Raw genomic sequence first — 20,135 nt, forward strand, 5'->3', positions numbered from 1 at the left:
GCAGATGGCACTAATGTGGTCATTGCAGTGATGAGGAGACCTTACTTTACCTTCTAAACTTCCGGTAGAATGTTCCCCACTCATGTAAAAGTGATAAGGGAATGGGAGCTATTTTGGGGGTGTAACTATCAGCATTACTAACTCTTCCTAAACAGTGATAAACAACTGGTGGTATCTTTAAGAAGGACCTGGAACACTAGCAAGCAGTGTCTTCATTTACAACAAAGTACTAAATTAGATAATAACAATAATAATATTTATTTATTTAGATACTCAAAATAATAGCACCTTTACACCTTGTTGAAGTAACAGTACTCTTAAATGAATAAAGGTTTTGCTTCATCTTTCCACTGTAAGTCTACAAGTGACTAAAGCTTAAATGATTTGTGTTTCTTGCACAAGATTTAGTATTTCTCAAGTATTTCTTGAGAGTATTTTAGTATTTCTCAAGTATTTCTGGGGTTTTTTTGCAATCCAGATTTTGGGCATAATTTAATGTTTTGTCCTTCCAATTATATTAAATAAAATAAAACATTAACTTTAAATTATAAATGAGATGTCTGTAAGTTACTCTTATTTGAGTAGTACTTTTCCCATATACTTATTTACTCTTACCTGAGTAATTTCTTGGACCACTATAATACTTCTAATATTATTACTGAAGTAACATTGCTCTTACTTGAGTACAGTTTTTGGCTACTCTACCCACCTCTGCTTGTTAAACAGTATGTTTGACTATGTCTATAACTAACCTGGAGTTGACACATGTTTATATAATTTATCTTATGAATTCAATCAGAGGGGTTTTATATTTACACACATTTTACTGTGAACAAGCTCACCTCTTCACAGATCTGACCTGTAATTTGGCCTTATGGTTTGGACGATTTCAGACAAAGCAATAACATGGGGACAGGCAGGTGGCAGACCCTCTACCAGAAATGTTACATAGTGCTCCTTTAAAAGTCAGTTTTAAACTATGAAAGCTTGTTACATCTTAGACAAATATAGGCCCAGTGTTTGTTTTACAGCTGCCAAATATAAATTAGAGTTAAATGGTCAGATTAAAGATGAGTCATATGTCCACTCCAGATAGTTCTGGCTCTTTAAATGCTCAGTGAGTGTTGTGTGATTGTACACAGTTCATCAGGAGGGAGGGTCATCAGCACCGGGCAGCTGTCTTTGGGAGGGCCTTCCTGTCAGATTCCGTTGGATTACTACGTCCTCCACAAATAGATATTCCAGTATGTTCCACAGGCATGTTGGGGGAGTGAGGGGCTCGGGTTGTGTCTGAGAGTATAAAAGCTCCAAGTTCAATCTGCTCCACAGTCTGCAGCAGATTCACAAGGAACAACTTCCAAAATCACTCCGGAGCTCTCCACTCACTGCACTGCTATACAACTCTTCAGCCATGGCCGAGAGGAGGATCCCCTTCACCCTCATGCGCACCCCCAGCTGGGACCCCTTCCGTGACTGGCACAGCCGCATTTTTGACCAGACTTTTGGGATGCCCATACTGCCCGAAGAAGGATTCCACACTACTCACTGGCCGGGCTACTTCAGACCTTCTTTCCTGGCTCCAGACATGACCGCAGCGATGAGTCCAATGATGTACTCCAGTCCCGTGGTGGCTCAGCAGGCCCGGACCCTCGCCCGCCAGATGAGCAGTGGCATGTCTGAGATCAAACAGACTCAAGACAACTGGAAAGTGTCTCTGGACGTCAACCACTTTTCACCCGAGGAGCTGGTGGTCAAGACCAAAGATGGAGTTGTGGAGATCAGTGGTAAGTGAGACTTTGTTTTATAAATTCATTCTGTTTCTGGAAGTTAACATAGAAGAATCTTTGTTTGCCCCACAGTAGAGCTAACTTTTCAGAAAGCAGAGTGCATCCACCCATACTAGTGCAACTCTGTGTATAGGTACAGTTTTATTATATAGAATTATTTTTTCTTATTCAGTATTCACACCAAAAACACTTTTCTTTGGTCAGCTCTGCAAAATTACATGACAATACTAGAGGCAGTGAGTTCCAGCACAATTTGGGGTGGTGTCTTTTTGGCTGTAAAACAATGCAATGTTCCTCCAAATCTAACATGTGGGAGTTGAGTCTAAGTTTGCTCGGAATCTTTTAATCAAGCCAAGCCCATGCGTACAGTTGGGGATGCATCCTAGAAAAAAAACTTCACTTTTTATACAGTTCATGTTCACAAACAAAGTCCTCTCAGAGTTGTGATTTTGGAACAAAGTGTGTCCTGTGCTTTGAAGAGACGCCTGGATGAACTCCAAGTCCTCTGTGCCAGGTCTAACAATACACGTCCCACCTCGTACAGCTTTGAGACTGGACATTGACCAGTGGATAAACATGGTCCCGCCCACCGTCCACAGGGATTTGCAGTGTCAGATTTAAAACAGGCCAGGATAAGAAGTGGACATGATAGTTGCAATTCTAACCATTTTTTAGGTCTTGCAGAGCTCTTATACAAATACAGCATGACTCCTAAATCTGAATCAAAAAAGTGCTAATGCCATTGTTTTTGTCTCAAGGTAAATGCATAAATATACAGTATGAATAGGATTTCGCAGTGATAATGACACAACGCTCTAATTAAGATCACTAGGGGCTACCATATATAGACTACAGACTATGATTAAATGCATGCCAGAGCAGTTGGATCAGACAGAAATATAGAAAGGTTGTTGCAATGGTCCACTGCACTTATAAATCAAACATACTATAACTTCTGTTTTTTTCTGACACCCATAGGCAAACATGAAGAGAGGAAGGACGAGCATGGTTTTGTGTCCAGATGCTTCACCAGGAAATATACGTAAGTTTAACTCACTCCTACTGAAAAAGTTTTGAAACTGACTCAAAGTAAAACCTTAAAATTGTAGCTAAAGGAGTTTTTATTTTGAGGCTGTGTACCTTTAGCAAGATAACATCAGTGCAAATGGAGAGTGAGTGCTAGGCTGTTGGTGCAGACTGGCAGCCACGTTTAGGCCAGTCAGCCCCAGGGCAACTGTGACTTCAGGAGTACGTACCGCTGCAAAGGGAGTGTAGTAGACTAGATTTGTAGTGCATTGAGAATCTTTATGCAAGATGAGTGTGAGTAAATTATTTGAACCTTTGCATTTCTCGCATCATACCCACAGACATCATTTAGTTTATAAGAAATTCACTTTTAATTTCTAATAAATAAATAAATAAATGGGCTGATCTTCAAAGCTGCTGAGTAGTTTTCTTGAGCTCTGAAGAGTGCTGTCTGCAGCTGAATTTCATGCTCTGAAAAGCAGCATTAGCAGTTCCCACTCTGTAACCTCTCCACTCCCCTCAAAGTCTGCTGCGAGTGGGACTTTGCTGCCACCAAGCGGCAAGTCCACAGAAGTGTCACGGTTAACTACACTGCACTGGAACTACCACACAACCTGAGGAGTATTTCATTGTGTTTTCTCTTTCCAGACTTCCACCCACTGCTAATGTGGAAAAGGTGACCTCATCCCTGTCCCCAGAGGGAGTACTTACAGTGGAAGCGCCTCTCGCCAAACCAGCCCTGGAGTCTTCAGAGACCACTATTCCTGTTACAGTTGACAAAAGTGCTTTAGCAAAGAAATAAACCAAACTTCACAACACAACACATACTCATATACTATGCACTTTACTCCACATGAAGAGACTTTTCCAGTAAAAGAACAACGTGGCTTATCATACAAATCTGGGAGTGCCTGAGTAGTTCTGTAGAAATGCTCTCACTGTGCCTCACCTGATAACAGCTGTATGTAAACCAGGATGTGACCAGAGACATGATTAAAATGTTTTTAAAGTAAAGTATGGCGTTTGTTTTCATTTTAATGCTACATACAGTGATAGGAATGAACCAGGGTTGGGACAGGCCTACATTCTTTTACATTATTCTGTAGAACATTAACATATTTGTAATAGACACAAAGACGAATAATTATGAATTCTGAAATTAGTTTTGTAAAAAAATAAATACATAATACATACATAATACAATAATAATAATGATAATAATGATAATAATAATAATAATAATAATAATGATAATAATAATAATAATAATAATAATAATAATAATAATAATAATAATAATAATAATAATAATAATAATAATAATAATAATAATAATAATAATAATAATAATAATAATAATAATAATAATAATAATAATAAATATGGGGAAATGTGTTCTGTTCTTTCTCCATATGCTCTATCTGTAGTTGACCTTCCACTCATCCTGCCACTCCCAAGGGCTGCAGTGACTCACCAGATTAGGCTATTGCACTAAAATGGCCATTAGAAAAACTGATACAACGTGAGATAGGAGTAGCCTACATATCTGGACTAGGGCTGAGCGATATGGCAATTTAAAAAAAAATAAATCAAAATGCCGTCTAATTCTGTGATGATATACCATTTTGATCACATTGTCATATTGTGATTCAGTGTTTTCAGTTGAGTGTATCACTTTCTTCAAACACTTTATCTCACTCTCTTCTCCTTTTAGTCAGCCTCTGTCATGCCCTGATTGTGGATTTAACCAATTCAAGTGTGACCTCTCAGAAGCAGCAGATTGTTTTAGTTATCCCTTATTTAAAAAAAAAAAGATACAGAAAATGTATAGATAAAAACTATCCTCAGTTCTAAAAAATTGTGATATGGTCATTCAAACAGAACATGAACTCTGATGAACATTATAATCTCCTCATCAGGCAAGCTCATTTAAACTACTGCAACAGGATCTGAAGGTCACAGTTGTGAATCAGAAAACTGAAAATAACACTTTTCCATTCTCTCAATGAATCCTTGCAGTCCCACTCAGTTTAGGTTTGACATCATATGCCAAACATTGAATTATGAAGCCATGTAAACATACAGTATGTGTGTTAGTCACGCCCATGCAAACACCCTCTCCACTTTATGTTACATGTTTAGGTCTTTGGCCATACCACCTGTGAATGCATATCCCAAGAAACTATAAGCAGGGTTGGGTAAGTAAACTATAAGCAGGGTTGGGTTTGGTTAGTGCTGTCATTGAGCCCTTAGACAAGACCTTCCCACTATGAATGGGGTGTGTGAGTGAGTGTAGGCTGACCTCCTCAAATTGTAGAAAAAGAGAGACAAATTGAGATAAAAGAGATGCATCCTTACTCTATGCAGGCTTGCATCTCCTCAAACCTGACTTTTATTTGGCCTGGAGTAGGGTCATAGGGCCTTCTTTTGCTTGTTTCCATGGAAATGATGTTCCTTTGGCTATAAGATTCCACAATATGGCATAAAATCTATTTATCTCTCTAGGAAGAATGTTCCAATGTTGGTTTTATGTATGGTTAAGTTTGTTTTTTCTATTTTCATGGAATCGTGCAGATTGGAATAGCAATAGGTGTCAATATTACAACCCCAAAAAACAGTACAACCAAAATGTCTTGATTTCTTTGGCAGAAAAAATAAAATGTAAATCTTACTCTTTATAATTCATGCGGCACCAAATGAAAAAGTGTGACATTCTCTAAATAAGTGTGGTCATGACAACCATTACTACAGTATCTTAAAACCACCAACGTGAATAAACAATGCACCAAATTATACAGCGACATTGAGTATTCGGAAAAGCGTTTGTTCATAAGACTAATGCATTAGTATTATTATTTTAAACAGTGAAGTGCACAACTGGTTTTGACATGTATTGGTTGATTTGATTATATCTCTAATCTAAGCCATTTTATGGCTGTTTGCTTGTTGTATTGTCTCTTATGTAAGGTAAATATTAACCTTATTACTCATTGTATCCTGGACTGCTAACTTGGTCACATCCTGAACAGTCAGACTGTCATTCATGTGGCATGCAAGCAGCCCACTATGCACACACTAACTGTACTCCTAACTCCAAAGCTGCAGGGGAACACTATTTATAGAAAGCCTAGCTATGCACTGAGCCATGCTGTGAGTTGCACAGTGAAGATAGCTGGAGTCCCATTTTATTGCACACAGCAGTTAGTTGTAACTAGTCAACCACTTAACAATCAATGCAGTGAGGCATTAGCTCATCCTTAACAAATGTGAGACGAGACACTTCATGTGATTTTTAAAGAATAACTTCGCATATCAATGTGAAGCTTTTATATAGAAAACATGCTATGGCATTTTTAGGCCTTTAATGTTTTATGAGGAATTTGGAACATAGACATGTTATATTTGCCTGGCCAATCCAGAATTATATCTCTCTGTATTTTTTATACAGATTTATATCAGTCCTCATCCTCCGCTGCGTCTCAAGCCTGTCCAAACGTGATTGTGCAATCAGATTCGTTTTTTTTTTTCAGTGACACATGTGAAAAGAAGGAGCTCATTGGTCACCTATGATTTATAAATAAAATAAAATGTATGTCCCCTCAGATTAACAGTTTAGTGCTTTGCCCATTGATTCTGCAGAAATCTAAATGTTTTCAGTCATCTGTGATATTTTTTTCCTTTCTTTTTTCCCGATATGGACGGGACGTGTGTCCCTGACTGGCTAATCCACGCCCACCTGAAAACGAGGAGATTCACCAGTGACCAGACTCACGTCTTCCTTGGAAAGTATTGAAGAAGTGTGTATTATGGATCCTAGGCAAATGTTATGTTTAAAAAAATGGCAAGTAAGGCAGTGACACCACATGGGCTAAAACACCTATCCAATCTGATGTGCATAGAAACTAATATTCTTGTACATAATTCATTTTTATCATGATTTATGGAATTGTGAGTTTGTTGTTTGACGATGAAATATCACTGAGCCCTAGTTTAACTTCCAAGTTTCTCTTCACAGTTCTTAACTTGTGTCAAACATGTGATGTTTCTTCTATGCATTGTGATCGCAGCTACCAGTCCTCAGGCATGTCAGCACATTTAATGCACAGAAGTTAACAGCATTTTCAACTCTCATGTTCACTTTTCATTGTCATCCTTTTCAAAATATCTTCTACAAATGTAGATTTGTCACTTTCATGAGGAATAGCTTGTCATCATGTGCTGTCTACAGATATATTTATTGTCCATGTTAACATCAGTGGTGTGCGCAGTGCAGCAAATAGACTAAAGAGCACCAATAATAATCAAATATAGAACACAATATCTAATGTTTTTGTGTTTATGAATAACAGCTACCTATATGAAGTAAATAAAGCAAATTTATAAATACATCACCTACATGCACATTTCAGGCCAGTGGATGAGGGTTATCATTATCATGTGCATTACCAGTGACCAATTACAAAAAACAAAGTAAACCCACAAATGTGATATTTTTCTTGATAAAATTGCTCAGTGCCTACATAAATAATCTCAGAAAAGTGTAAATTCTTTAGAGGATGATACAGTAATGACAATACTGACTAAAAAATAGGTGTCCAAAAAAGGTTAATTTATTTAATAAAGCACATCAGCACATGAGAGGGACAAGCTGCACTAAGTTTACTCCATGAACTTGTATTTAAGTTACAGTTTGAGTGTGACTGAACTGGACATATACTGGACACAAAGCAAACAGGACTGACATAACTTGACTGTTACCTTTCATACCAAAGATAACCTGCTTCAAACAACAATAGTTAAATTTGAAGATGCATCATTGGTACAGCTAGTTTCACAATAAAGTCTGACACCTCTTGGTTCACCACTGTGATTCGTTCACATGTACTCTTGTTTCAGTAAGCAAGGCCGTGACATTCAAGATTACTTGAATTTTGTTGTTGCAAAGCATAACTCAAATTCTGGATGATCCTTCTTAAACAAATAAGATAGCTCGGCTTCATTTGCACCATAAACCCTGTCACTGCCTCTGTGGCTGTACCTTTACTTACAGTATGGTCACATTGAGACCAAGGTCAAACCTTATACTGTAATCTATGTTTTAGCAAATGCTGCAGAAACTATCAAATACAGGTGGTTCATTCTACTTTGTGTAGCCTCTAAAACGTACACCCCCCTCCCCTTCAACTTTATTTGCTTGTGGGGAAAAAACAAAATCAAACGAAGATAAATAAGAATTGCAGCCTTTTTAGTACCATTGACCAGCTTTATCATTAGCTGAAGTTTCATCATCCCCGCTTTTTAATTTCTAACAACTTTTTAAAACTATTATTATTTTGTCATCATTTGTGAGCGCGCATGTTGTGTTGTTTGGCAGAATGGACTTTGGACTTAATTGTTTCCTTCTCCCTCGTCGTCCTGCTGGTCACTTGTCCACAGCGTTAAGTTGTCTCGTAGCAGCTGCATGATCAGAGTGGAGTCTTTGTAGGAGTCCTCGTTCAGAGTATCCAACTCAGCAATGGCATCATCGAACGCGGTCTTGGCCAGAAGACACGCCTGTTCAGGGGCGTTCTGGATTTCATAGTAGAAGACAGAGTAGTTGAGAGCCAGCCCCAGGCGGATGGGGTGAGTGGGCTGCATATGTTCCTTGCTGATCTCATGAGCCTCATTGTAGGACTTCTCAGAGGACTCCACCACACTGCCCCTCTTCTCCCCAGTGGCAACCTCAGCCAGGTAGCGGTAGTAATCACCTTTCATCTTTAGGTAGAACACTTTGCTCTCGTGCTGAGTTTCATTGCAGTTTTTGATAAGGAAGTTGTCAAGGAGGTTGAGCACATCTTGGCAAACGGCCTCCAGCTCCTTTTCGATCTTTTCCCTGTAAGCACGAACCATCTCTATCTTCTTCTCGTTACCATCAGCCGTTGTCTTCTGTTCGATGCTGGAGATGACGCGCCAGGACGAACGCCTCGCCCCCACCACATTTTTGTACGCCACAGAGAGCAGGTTCCTCTCCTCATTAGATAATGCCTCGTTCAGCTCTGTCACCTGCAAGAATAAAAACACACACGTACAATTAGGATTAATATTATCATCAAGTATTTGGCATTTATATATCTGTCTTTTGTTCAAGGCCTAAGGTCTAACCAGTTTATGTTACAATCATCACCTGTTTCCATGGTGACTGCCAAATCTGCTTTCACACTGACAGATTTAAGGATCTACCAAAGGAGGCATCTTATAACTGAAAATAATTATTTTAACTATGTTTTTTGTTTCCTTTACACTCTTAACTACCATCACTGAAAGTGTTTAACTTTTTACAACAGCCATAAAACTGACCTATGTACTGAGGCAGTATAAAACAGGCACTACAATAGAACAGTGGTTGTGTAATGATCACACACAGCACAGAGGAGTATCCCCCTTCCCCCAACTTGTCACTCAGAGACACTCATGAGGCATGTGTGGGTCACAGTTTCCCAAAGAAATGTTCAGCCTAATACATGCATTAGAATCTGAAGTATCAGGCCATTGTCAACATTCTGGACCTGACAGAAGCAGAGAGGTCTGAAGGTTTTACTTAACAACTTTGTTGAAAAACATGGTGGCCTTTGTTTCAGCCGGCTGCAGGGTGACCAGAAAGCTCTGACGGAAGCTGGGCTGCATGGATGACAATAGGCCTCTGTCTACCCATAATGCTCATCAATCGTGTCTGCTCTCTCGTGACTCATCCTGGTACAATGTACAGTAGTAAAACTTTCAATTGAGCATTAATTCAAACAAAGACCAGGAAGTAAAATGGATAACTTCCTCTCTTAATGCTCTTTGCATAACCATTCATTAATATAGCATTAATATCCACCAAACACACACCGGAGGAACTGTCGGGCAAGGATACTTAAATATTTTTAAAGTAGCATGGCTGGGATAGGATTGAATGCTCACATTTTCTGTTTGTTAATGGATCACAATTGATACAATGCAGCTTTGCAGTGGTCCCATGGCTCTCTTCCCCCCTCTTCACACTGTCCTTCTGTCTTTTCCTTCCTCATTGGCTGAGTCTGTTAAAGTGATGTGACAACCCCCCTGCTGACCCTCTTTTAGGCAGCAGGCCACAAAGACTCTGGCTCGCACCTGACGTCACTAGCATTGAGAATAGTTTAGTTACAAAGAGTCTATTAGCATGCATGTGTTTCTTATTGATGCAGCCTATGTGAGGATGTTGTTAGGTGATAACATAGCAGTTAATTCATATGTTAGTTCATATGAAAGTGGACAACTTTACCAATAGAAATACATGCTCTTACTTTTTTTTATAAATAAAAAATGAATCAATACTGAAATAATGAGTACCTGTTAAAGGCAGATTATTTGTCAAAGGTCAGTCTGGGGCTGTTATGCCAGGTTATTGCCACATGTTCTCGATAGGGTGGCACATGTGAGATCCACATCTTTAGGTTGAGCTAATGCAGTGATAACTGTGCCAACAGTAGGGATTCCCCACAACTGACAAGAGGCACAGACACACCCCACTGCCCACTGCTGCAGAGGGACTGGCTGGGGAAGGAGCAGCTCTGACTTTGCACAAATCAGAGGGTGGAGCCTGCCTCCTCTGATCCTGCCACTGGTCTGTCTTTTTACATAGCCTTCTTCTACTATGTCTGGACATGACATGCCAAAATGATCAATAGCTGATTCTAGATGTAAGCTGAGGGGAAAAAAACATATATTTCATTTAAAAAATCCCACTCACAGTGACGTGAGTGGATGTATCATTGATCTGATCTCATTGAATTGTAAAGAGTCTGGTTCTCTTTACTGGGAACACTATCACAATGCGCCCTGACTGTATTCTATCCTTTGCGCCTCAGACATTGCTAGATGCAGCCAGTGCGAGTGTTCCGCTGCTGTAAAATGGTGCATACGGGTGGGACTGTGCTGCATCTTGGCTGATGCTGCGACACGCCTCTGAGGGAAGCAGCAGAGATGCAGTTACTCCACAGCATCGATCCCACAGAAAGGCCTGGCCGTTCATGATACTGTTCGCATTTGCTGCAATATGACATGCTCCGTGCGTTCTGTAGCGCACACCCACTAACACCCACATTTGGAAAAGACTCTTGTGCTCTCGTTCTGTGCAAATTGATCACCTTTCAGCCAACACTGCGCTGTTCAATGCGCCAGTTGTGCTATTTAAGATAGTGATGTCTAAAGTGAAAGCCTTTGGAGATGGTCACGCTGCGTTTCTTACAGTTGCTTTACTCGAGCCTTGGTTTTCTCTTTGTCAGTGACACGTCCTGTTTAAACGCTCACTGCTCCACTCTATCATAGCTTATATATTTAACCCGTTTTTCTCTTCAGGCATATGTCATTGGTGAGCTCTGAAGAGGAATTCACTCGTCTTTTTTGAGGCTGTCACGTACAAGCTGATGGTTTCTAGAGAAGACTGTCGAAAGGCACCGCCCCAACATCAAACCGCCGTGTACAGGCTCCTACTACTGCATACTCCGGACAAATGTGCACTGCAGGCACAGCTTCCCCGTGAAATGCCAAACCACGGTCGTGTTCAAACCATTGTCACATTATAAAAGTACACATTTGTACATATAAGTACATACATGTACATATATGCACATATATGGAGCAGGGAGATGGTGAAATAGGCGTAGGAGTCACGGGCCTTACGATCTGCGCCCAAAATCATTTTCCTTTTAATCTTCACATCACATCAATGGACCATTAATCGTGATTGTATGTTCTCCCTGACTTCTACTTTCAATAGTGTTTTTCACACCATTTTAGCCTGTAAGGCTAGTTAATGAAGACATGTGCTCCAGCTCATGAGTACAGCCCTGTGCCACACGCACTGAGGTACTACACGGTTATTACACATGCACTCAGCTCTACACTCACAATGACACTGCACAAATCATCTATCTGAATGAAATACGAATAAATATGTCATTAAAAAGCAAACGTGTACTCACCGCCTTCATGGCAGCTGCCATATCGTCATACCTCTCAGCCTGCTCGGCCAGTCTGGCTTTTTGTACCAGTTGCTCGCGGTCAACCATTTTAAAAGCGTTAATGTTAAATGATTGTGTATGTTTGGGCCTAAATGTTTAGAATGTGTGTTTTTGCGCAGAGAGGAGATAGCGGCTCTTCTCGCTGCAGCTGCTGCCTGCTGTCTGTGCTGCCGACGGGACGCCCCTCCCCCTCTGCCCCCCTCACCCCCCCACCCCACTCTATGGGCGGGGCTTCAACAGTGACGTCACATGGACAAAGTGACTGTACTGTGTTCTGCAGTCTTTCAGCCAGTTTATTACAAATACAACATTTACTACACACTTACACACTATATATATATATATATATATATATATATATATATATATATATATATATATATATATATATATATATATATATATACACACATACATATATATACACATACATACATATATATATACACATACATACATATATATATACACATACATACATATATACACATATATATACACACATATATATATACATATACACATATATATATATTTATTTATTTTTCTACATTTGTCTACTGTGTCTATAAACTTTTCCAGCTGATAAAAGAAGGCAAATGTTTATTATTGAGAAATAACATCTGTTGAGCACACCTAAAATGTATCAGTCACAATCCGACAATAAACTGATCATGATTTCTTATCATCAGTTGCACACAGTTTAGCTTGATCTCATCAAGTCTAAGCACATTTTTTTAACAATCAGCACTGTAGAAGGACTGTGAAATTTCATTCCACAATAAATCCTTAATGCAATGAAGTACTCAGTCTAATGAAGTAAAACTGGTAAATAAAAGTACAGATACTGGAGCAAACAAATACTCAAGTAAAAGTATCACATGACAAAGTATACAAAAATATTAACCCGTATATTTACCCGTTTAAAAATGTAAAAAGTAAAAGAATTTCTCGCAGATTTTGAGATGAGATTTTGAGATTAAAATGTTGTGATCTTGATACAGGTTTGTGCTGAATTTTCTTCAACAGAAACAATTGAATCCGTTATTTTTTCTAGCTGGTTTTATTTGTAAATAAATAAAATTATACATTCAGCAGGTCAAACAGTAATAACTATTTTTAAGTATTATTAGCCTTTCCAGTCGTGTTTACTTTTCAGTCAAGTTCAGAAATGTAGTGTAGAAAGTACAGATACCTGTTTTCAAATGCAGTGAAGTCAAAGTAAAAAGCAGCCACTTGCCAGCCAATGTACTCAAGTAAAGGACAGATACCTAAAAATGTCACCTAAGCACAGTACTTTACTGCTTTTACTTTGTTATGTTCCACCACTGATGTTGTCTCACTTGAATGTGAGTTGGTAGTTGATCCCAGCTCTGACCAGTGCATGCTGTTGTTGTGTCCTTGGGCAAGACACGTCACCCACCTTGCCACTGTAGGAATGTGGTGATCGTGGGAGTAATGGTTGATGATGGGAAGGGAGACCATTGGCACAGATTGGGAGATCGCATCCATCAGTCTACCCCAGGGCAGCTGTGGCTATAAAAGTAGCTAACAATGCAACACAATGCATTGCAACAATATATAAATATAATGTTATGCTAATATAAAATAATATATATGTTGTTGATGGTATTTGGAGGAGTATTTGGCCATCACATATCTACACCCTGCTGAAATGTTAGGCTCTTCATAAAGCAATACACATTCTTTTATAATTTAGCACAAATGTTGTGTTAAATGGAACATAAATGTATTTTCAATAAAAAATATGGAAAATAAAATTTATTTTTTACACAATTGTAACAATGAAGATCTTTAGACATATATTTTGACAGTTGTACAAAATATATACACAAAATACATTTAACTACGAAAATACTCATACTTATTAATAACCTTGTTTTATAACATAACCTTTTTAATGCTCAAATTGTGTATCAACTCGCTGTTGCATACAGTAGGACAGAGTTGCATTACATCCACTTTAGAGGAAGGACAATTAAAAGTGCTTGGTTGTAAAGAATGTTATAATGAAGTAAGTTACCAATGTTGCAATAATGTAAAGCCATTATTTACAGAATGTGTACAGGGTGAAGTTTGGCACACCAGTCTGGAGTCACGGCTGAGAGTGGTTCTGATTAGGTCACAGCATCTGGCAGACTACACCAGCGTCTTCACTGTGGTCACAGTTGTGCACGTTCCATGGTATGTAGGAGCATTTCATTAAAGAGCTTTCTGAGCCCAAGCACTTGAGATTGTCCAGTTGGATTGTTCCAGTCCCAGCCCCAAACCTGGCCTGTGGCACGGCTTCTACAGCCTGACCACAGCCCACCTGACGACAAACCACTTGTGCATCCGGGAGGTCCCATGCATCATCGCACACTGTACCCCACTCATACTGGAGGTACACCTCTACACGCCCCTCACAGGAATGGTGCCCACCAACAAGCCTAAGAGTTCCTATAAAAACATTTTTTTCTTTTTACTTTCACACAATCCTTTTAAAAATTCAGAAGGTTGTTTGGCAGCTTTAGTCACTCTGCTAGTAATATATATTTATCGCTATAAACGTATTTTCAACATAAGCTAAAGTTTTTGTGCCAACATTATTTATATAGTGCTTAATAACTTTGTCATAACAATATGAAATGAAGACAATGAGTTACAGAACCACAAGCAAGTGAACAAATACTAATTATAGATAAATAAAAGATTACTTTATTTTCTAATACTACATATGCTTTTCAGTCCACAAGTATCATTATCATAATTAACAGTTGTTACTGATGAATAAATTAAAGTGTAGCTGCTTATACAGATGTACCTGAGGGAGGTGTGGTTGGAGGAGCTGTTGTCACTGGTTTAGGAGTCAGTACTCCTGGTGCTGCCAAGTTATGAGCAAGTTCCCCAGATTGATGTGATATTTCACTCACTAGAGATATAGAGACAGAGACTACTACTACTACTATAGTCTACTATATACTGTTGCCATTTCCTTGATGGTATACTTCAACATCATCACTTGTGTACACTTGCTACTTACTGTTACAGATGACTGCAGCATCTTCATTGTGATTACAGTTATGTTGTGCTATGCCCAAGTGTGAGCAGAAAGACAGGCCTGCCTCAGTCCCACGGCACTGCACGTTGTCCAACCAGATCTGACCAACACCAGCCCCATAAGCAGCCTGGCTCAGGGCCGCAACAGCACTACCACACTGGAGCTGTTTACACACTACCACAGCATTATCTAACTGCCAGCCGTCATCACACACTGTGCCCCAATTGCCCAAGTACATGATTTCCACTCTGCCCTGGCATCTATCAGCACCATTCACCAATCGAATAGGTGCTGGCACTGTGAAGAAAAGAAATAACAGATACATTACAATACATTACACAACTTCAGCTTTTTAGTTGAATTTGATAGACACAATAATAAAGTACTTACACTTAACAGTGGTAGGTGCTTTTGTGGTAATTGTGGTGGCTGTGGGAGTAGCTGAGGAGGGAAAAAGATCTCTGTTGCCACCGGATTTACCTGTAGTAGCAGAGGTACCAGTAGTGGCGGAGATGGCAGGGATTGTAGTAGTAGCAGCACTGGTGGTAGTAGGAGCATTAGTAGTTGTAGTAGTAGTAGCAGCAGCACTGGTGGTAGTAGGAGCATTAGTAGTTGTAGTAGTAGTAGTAGCAGCACTGGTGGTAGTAGGAGCATTAGTAGTTGTAGTAGTAGTAGTAGCAGCACTGGTGGTAGTAGGAGCATTAGTAGTTGTAGTAGTAGTAGTAGCAGCACTGGTGGTAGTAGGAGCATTAGTAGTTGTAGTAGTAGTAGCAGCACTGGTGGTAGTAGGAGCATTAGTAGTTGTAGTAGTAGTAGCAGCACTGGTGGTAGTAGGAGTATTAGTAGTTGTAGTAGTAGTAGCAGCACTGGTGGTAGTAGGAGCATTAGTAGTTGTAGTAGTAGTAGCAGCACTGGTGGTAGTAGGAGCATTAGTAGTTGTAGTAGTAGTAGCAGCAGCACTGGTGGTAGTAGGAGCATTAGTAGTTGTAGTAGTAGTAGTAGCAGCACTGGTGGTAGTAGGAGCATTAGTAGTTGTAGTAGTAGTAGTAGCAGCACTGGTGGTAGTAGGAGCATTAGTAGTTGTAGTAGTAGTAGTAGCAGCACTGGTGGTAGTAGGAGCATTAGTAGTTGTAGTAGTAGTAGCAGCACTGGTGGTAGTAGGAGCATTAGTAGTTGTAGTAGTAGTAGCAGCACTGGTGGTAGTAGGAGCATTAGTAGTTGTAGTAGTAGTAGCAGCACTGGTGGTAGTAGGAGTATTAGTAGTTGTAGTAGTAGTAGCAGCACTGGTGGTAGTAGGAGCATTAGTAGTTGTAGTAGTAGGGGCAGCACTGGTGGTAGTAGGAGCATTAGTAGTTGTAGTAGTAGGAGCAGCACTGGTGGTAGTAGGAGCATTAGTAGTTGTAGTAGTAGGAGCAGCACTGGTGGTAGTAGGAGCATTAGTAGTTGTAGTAGAAGTAGCAGCACTGGTGGTAGTGGGCGTATTAGTAGTAGTTGTAGCAATGGTGGTAATAGCGGCATTGGTGGTAGTAGAAGCTGTAGTAGTAGTAGCACTGGTGGTAGTAGGAGCATTCGTAGTAGTAGTTGTAGCAGCACTGGTGGTAGATGGAGCCATGGTAGTAGTTGTAGTAATGGTAGTAGTAGGAGCGCTGGTGGTAGTAGTAGTACTGGTGGTAGTGGGAGCAATGGTGGTAGTAGGAATATTAGGAGTTGTAGCAGCACTGGTGGTAGTAGGGGCAATAGTTGTAGTGGAAGCAATGATGGTATCCGTAGTAGTGGCAGCAGTAGTAGTGGCAGCAGTAGTAGTGGCGGCATTAGTAGTGGAGGCAGTAGAGGAGGCAGTAGAGGAGGCAGTAGTTGGAGGAGAGGTGTTAGGCGTGGAAGTAGCAATGGTTGGTGAAGTTATTGTATTTGCATTGTTAGTCACAGTAACTTGGTCTGTAACTAAAAGAAAATATAAACATTAATTAAACAATGTATTTTTGCCATAAAATATAAACATAATGACAAACATTTCAAAAAAAATCAAACTGATTTAATTATAATTAATTATATAAAGCTTAAAGCTTTACACAATTAAGGAACTCCTATCTGCTGAATACCTGCTGTGACTCCAGTTTCACTTGGTTGTGTTGTTTTATAACCAGCTGAGAAAAGTAAAAAAAAAAAAAAAGAGAGAGAGAGGTTTATTATCTATTATTTATTAATTAAAATAAATAAATTAAAACTACAAAATTGCATTTCATACCACAAGTCACACCAGCATCCTCATGATGGCCACAGTTGTGTGTGCCCCAGCCTAAGTGTGGGCATTTTTCTAACTTATCCTCATATCCGTAGCAGTTCACATTGTCCAAGAAGATTTCCCCAGTTCCTCGTTGAAAATATGCCCTGTCACGATAAGCGAGAGCCACCCCACAGTTCAGCTGCCAGCACACCACATGTGCGTTATTCATGGACCAGTCGTCATCACACACTGTTCCCCAAACGCCATTGTAGAAGATCTCCACCCGGCCCTCGCACTCATGGCTCCCATTCATAAGGCGAATATCACCATTGGACACACCAAGTCCTGAAGAAGACATTTATACTTTAAGTAACGTATGAAAGACTAAATTACAAAATTTAGGCTAAATTACTTAAATCACACACAAAAAAAATGTAGGTTAACTCTTGGTAATAAAGAGCAAATAGAATAATAATAAAATATCAATTCTTTTTTTTTTATTAATTTAATCAAGGCAGTTCCACTGACATTTGGAATATCATTTTCAAGGAGGTCCTGGCAGAAGAAAACGGCCCCCTCTCCCCAAACATGCAAACTCGCAGAAAGGCAGGACCTTCTTGCTATGAGTTGCAAACCAGTAACCACTCCATAATAAATAAAAAATATATATTTCTACAAGTTTTGTCATCTTGTCTTTTCTATGCATGTGCATATAAAAAAAAGAAGTTCAGTTAGGAAAGGGGTAAATACTGTAAGGGAAGAGGCCTACAGGAAAAAAGAGGGGTGTTGGCCAGCAGTATTCATGACTACTATTATTACATGAGAAAACACAGGTATGGAGGAAAATCTAATACTGTGCTAACCACATATACGGTCACCTTATGCCTTCACATAACAAAAATTAGGACAATGCACCTTCTCATGTGTCCATCCCTCACTGACGCCCTTTCCTTAAAAACACATGCTTCTGGAAGGTGTGTGTGTCCGTGCACCCAATGGAAGTAAAGTTTCAGACAGATACATCACACCTTCAATAAATCTGACTCCCTTGGTGATCCCCCAAGCCAGCCAAGACAAAGGATGGAGGACAATAAAGACTCCTCCAGTTCTGAAAGACCTTAGTCAGGCTGACTAGTTTCTCAGATAGGAATTGCAATACTGCAAGTTAATAGACAAATGTGGTTGATGGGACCAGCTTTTAGGGGTGCACAATTTGTTATCAAATCTAAATCCTTTTTTAAATTTAGATAATAGAATGTCCCCTGCAAAGAACAGAATATCCTATTTTTATTGAAAAATGGTGTTGTACCTGTAGGTTAGACATTTTCTCAAATGTTACTGCTCCTGGAAATATTATTAGGATCGTGTTTTTTAAACATACATTGTGAAATAAATCACAATACTTCTTGGAAAAATCCTAATCAACACAACAGAAACAAAAAATAAATGCCTTACCAGCTGAAGTGGGCCATGGGGTGGTGAACTCTCCAAAATCCTTCCCCCTCGATGGCATTTCTATGTAAGAAGAATAAACACAAAGTTCAGTTGTAAATGTTTGGTATAACTGTGCATTCTCAATTCAGCATTGTGGTAAGTAATATCTTTACCTTTACACTGAACACCAACATCCTCATAATGGGAGCAATTGTGAACACCCCATCCCGCATTTCTGCACTGGCCAAGTTCAGCTTCGAATCCATCGCATTCCACGTTATCGATCAGGATTGGACCTGTTCCTGGACCAAAATATGCCGTAGTGCGTTTGGCTTGAGGTTGTCCACATCCTAGCTGGCGACACACCACACTGGCATCTACCATGTCCCAGTCGTCATCACACACAGTGCCCCATTCTCCCTCGTACAAGATCTCCAGGCGACCTTCACAAGCTTTATTTCCATTCACCAGTCTGACTGAGGGACACAGCGACAAAAAAAAGCACTTAAAAATACTTTCGCTGAAAAAGATGCAACTATGGACATACATAGTTTCTGAATATTTAAAAAAATATCTCAAGGGTGATCTGAGTCATGTAAATGTATAAAGTAGAGGTGATTCTTACTTGGGTTTTGGATGTGAATTGGATTACTAGGAGCTGATGGTTCTGCAGGGAAACATAAAAGGAAAGAAAACATGATGAAACATGATATCAAACTATTTGTTCTTCAGTGTATTTAGCTCTGAATCTAATGTAAAATTTAGGAGACATACTTCTAATGTGATACAGTCTGAAATAAATAAAAATATATAGCATATTTAGACAGATACTTAGTCAGAAACATAATCATAAAATACTTTTACTGGGCTGGCCACTATACTAGACATAAAATACATCTTGACCTAGATACTTGGACAATGACACAAAAAGTTTCAGGGAAACCAGTGAGGCCTTTGTCACAAATATCACACCCAGTGTGAACAAAATAATCTTTAATGTAGATATTAGTTAACATTACAAACACGTCTTGGCCACATGCATTTCACAAAGGAAAACTTACCAGGCCCGCCTCTAGAAACATCTCGTTTGTGTATTTCCAAGTTTCCTGTAAGAAAAAAAGAATATGATTAGCTTTTACGTGTAAGCTCCTACACAACAAATAGCAAATACAGGACAGAAAAGGACTAATTAAAACATATGCCCCTCACGAACACTTCCTGAGCCTTCAAGTTTGAAATATCCATGGATATGTTTGCTTACTATACTTAAGCAAACATATCTATGGCTCCTTTACTTTGCAGCATCTTGGTTTAGACATAATGAGAATAACTGGACATCTGTAGTCATATAACATGAAGTGGCTTCTCACCTCTGTTGTTATGGTCATATGGCACCAAGCAGTCTGCCACACAGTGAAAAGAGTACAGCAGGGTCAGCAGAAGCCACACGCTCGAGAGCCAGCACCGACTGTCAGCCATCATCCCCTGTATTCTCACCATCCACCTGCAAACCAACCAGCCCATCACACTCTTGTTTTAAGCGAGCTGATTAGGGATACTTTCCTCTGTTAAAGCTCTCT

General features: G+C 39.5%; 3 protein-coding genes across 3 annotated transcripts; 1 reads left to right on the forward strand and 2 right to left on the reverse strand.

The window, feature by feature from the left end:
* Window positions 1-1,268: 1,268 nt before the first annotated feature.
* hspb1 (heat shock protein, alpha-crystallin-related, 1) lies at window positions 1,269-3,813 on the forward strand. Its single transcript, XM_033978121.2, has 3 exons — window positions 1,269-1,784; window positions 2,766-2,829; window positions 3,462-3,813. The coding sequence occupies exons 1-3, from the start codon at window positions 1,412-1,414 to the stop codon at window positions 3,613-3,615; spliced, it is 591 nt and encodes a 196-aa protein (XP_033834012.1). The 5' UTR covers window positions 1,269-1,411; the 3' UTR covers window positions 3,616-3,813.
* A 3,590-nt stretch (window positions 3,814-7,403) lies between these two features.
* On the reverse strand, window positions 7,404-12,027 carry ywhag1 (3-monooxygenase/tryptophan 5-monooxygenase activation protein, gamma polypeptide 1). The gene is made up of 2 exons (XM_033978119.2): window positions 11,798-12,027; window positions 7,404-8,855 (listed from the first exon to the last, which is right to left on the reverse strand). The coding sequence occupies exons 1-2, from the start codon at window positions 11,882-11,884 to the stop codon at window positions 8,202-8,204; spliced, it is 741 nt and encodes a 246-aa protein (XP_033834010.1). The 5' UTR covers window positions 11,885-12,027; the 3' UTR covers window positions 7,404-8,201.
* Window positions 12,028-13,930: 1,903 nt separating this feature from the next.
* LOC117380960 (deleted in malignant brain tumors 1 protein) lies at window positions 13,931-20,055 on the reverse strand. Its single transcript, XM_055226888.1, has 11 exons — window positions 19,926-20,055; window positions 19,617-19,661; window positions 18,729-19,031; window positions 18,577-18,636; window positions 17,143-17,466; window positions 16,997-17,041; window positions 16,563-16,838; window positions 15,288-15,458; window positions 14,880-15,194; window positions 14,661-14,768; window positions 13,931-14,296 (listed from the first exon to the last, which is right to left on the reverse strand). The coding sequence occupies exons 1-11, from the start codon at window positions 20,053-20,055 to the stop codon at window positions 13,980-13,982; spliced, it is 2,094 nt and encodes a 697-aa protein (XP_055082863.1). The 3' UTR covers window positions 13,931-13,979.
* Between the last annotated feature and the right edge of the window lie 80 nt (window positions 20,056-20,135).

This window comes from Periophthalmus magnuspinnatus, chromosome 14 (assembly GCF_009829125.3).
Source record: "Periophthalmus magnuspinnatus isolate fPerMag1 chromosome 14, fPerMag1.2.pri, whole genome shotgun sequence".
NCBI lineage: Eukaryota > Metazoa > Chordata > Actinopteri > Gobiiformes > Gobiidae > Periophthalmus > Periophthalmus magnuspinnatus.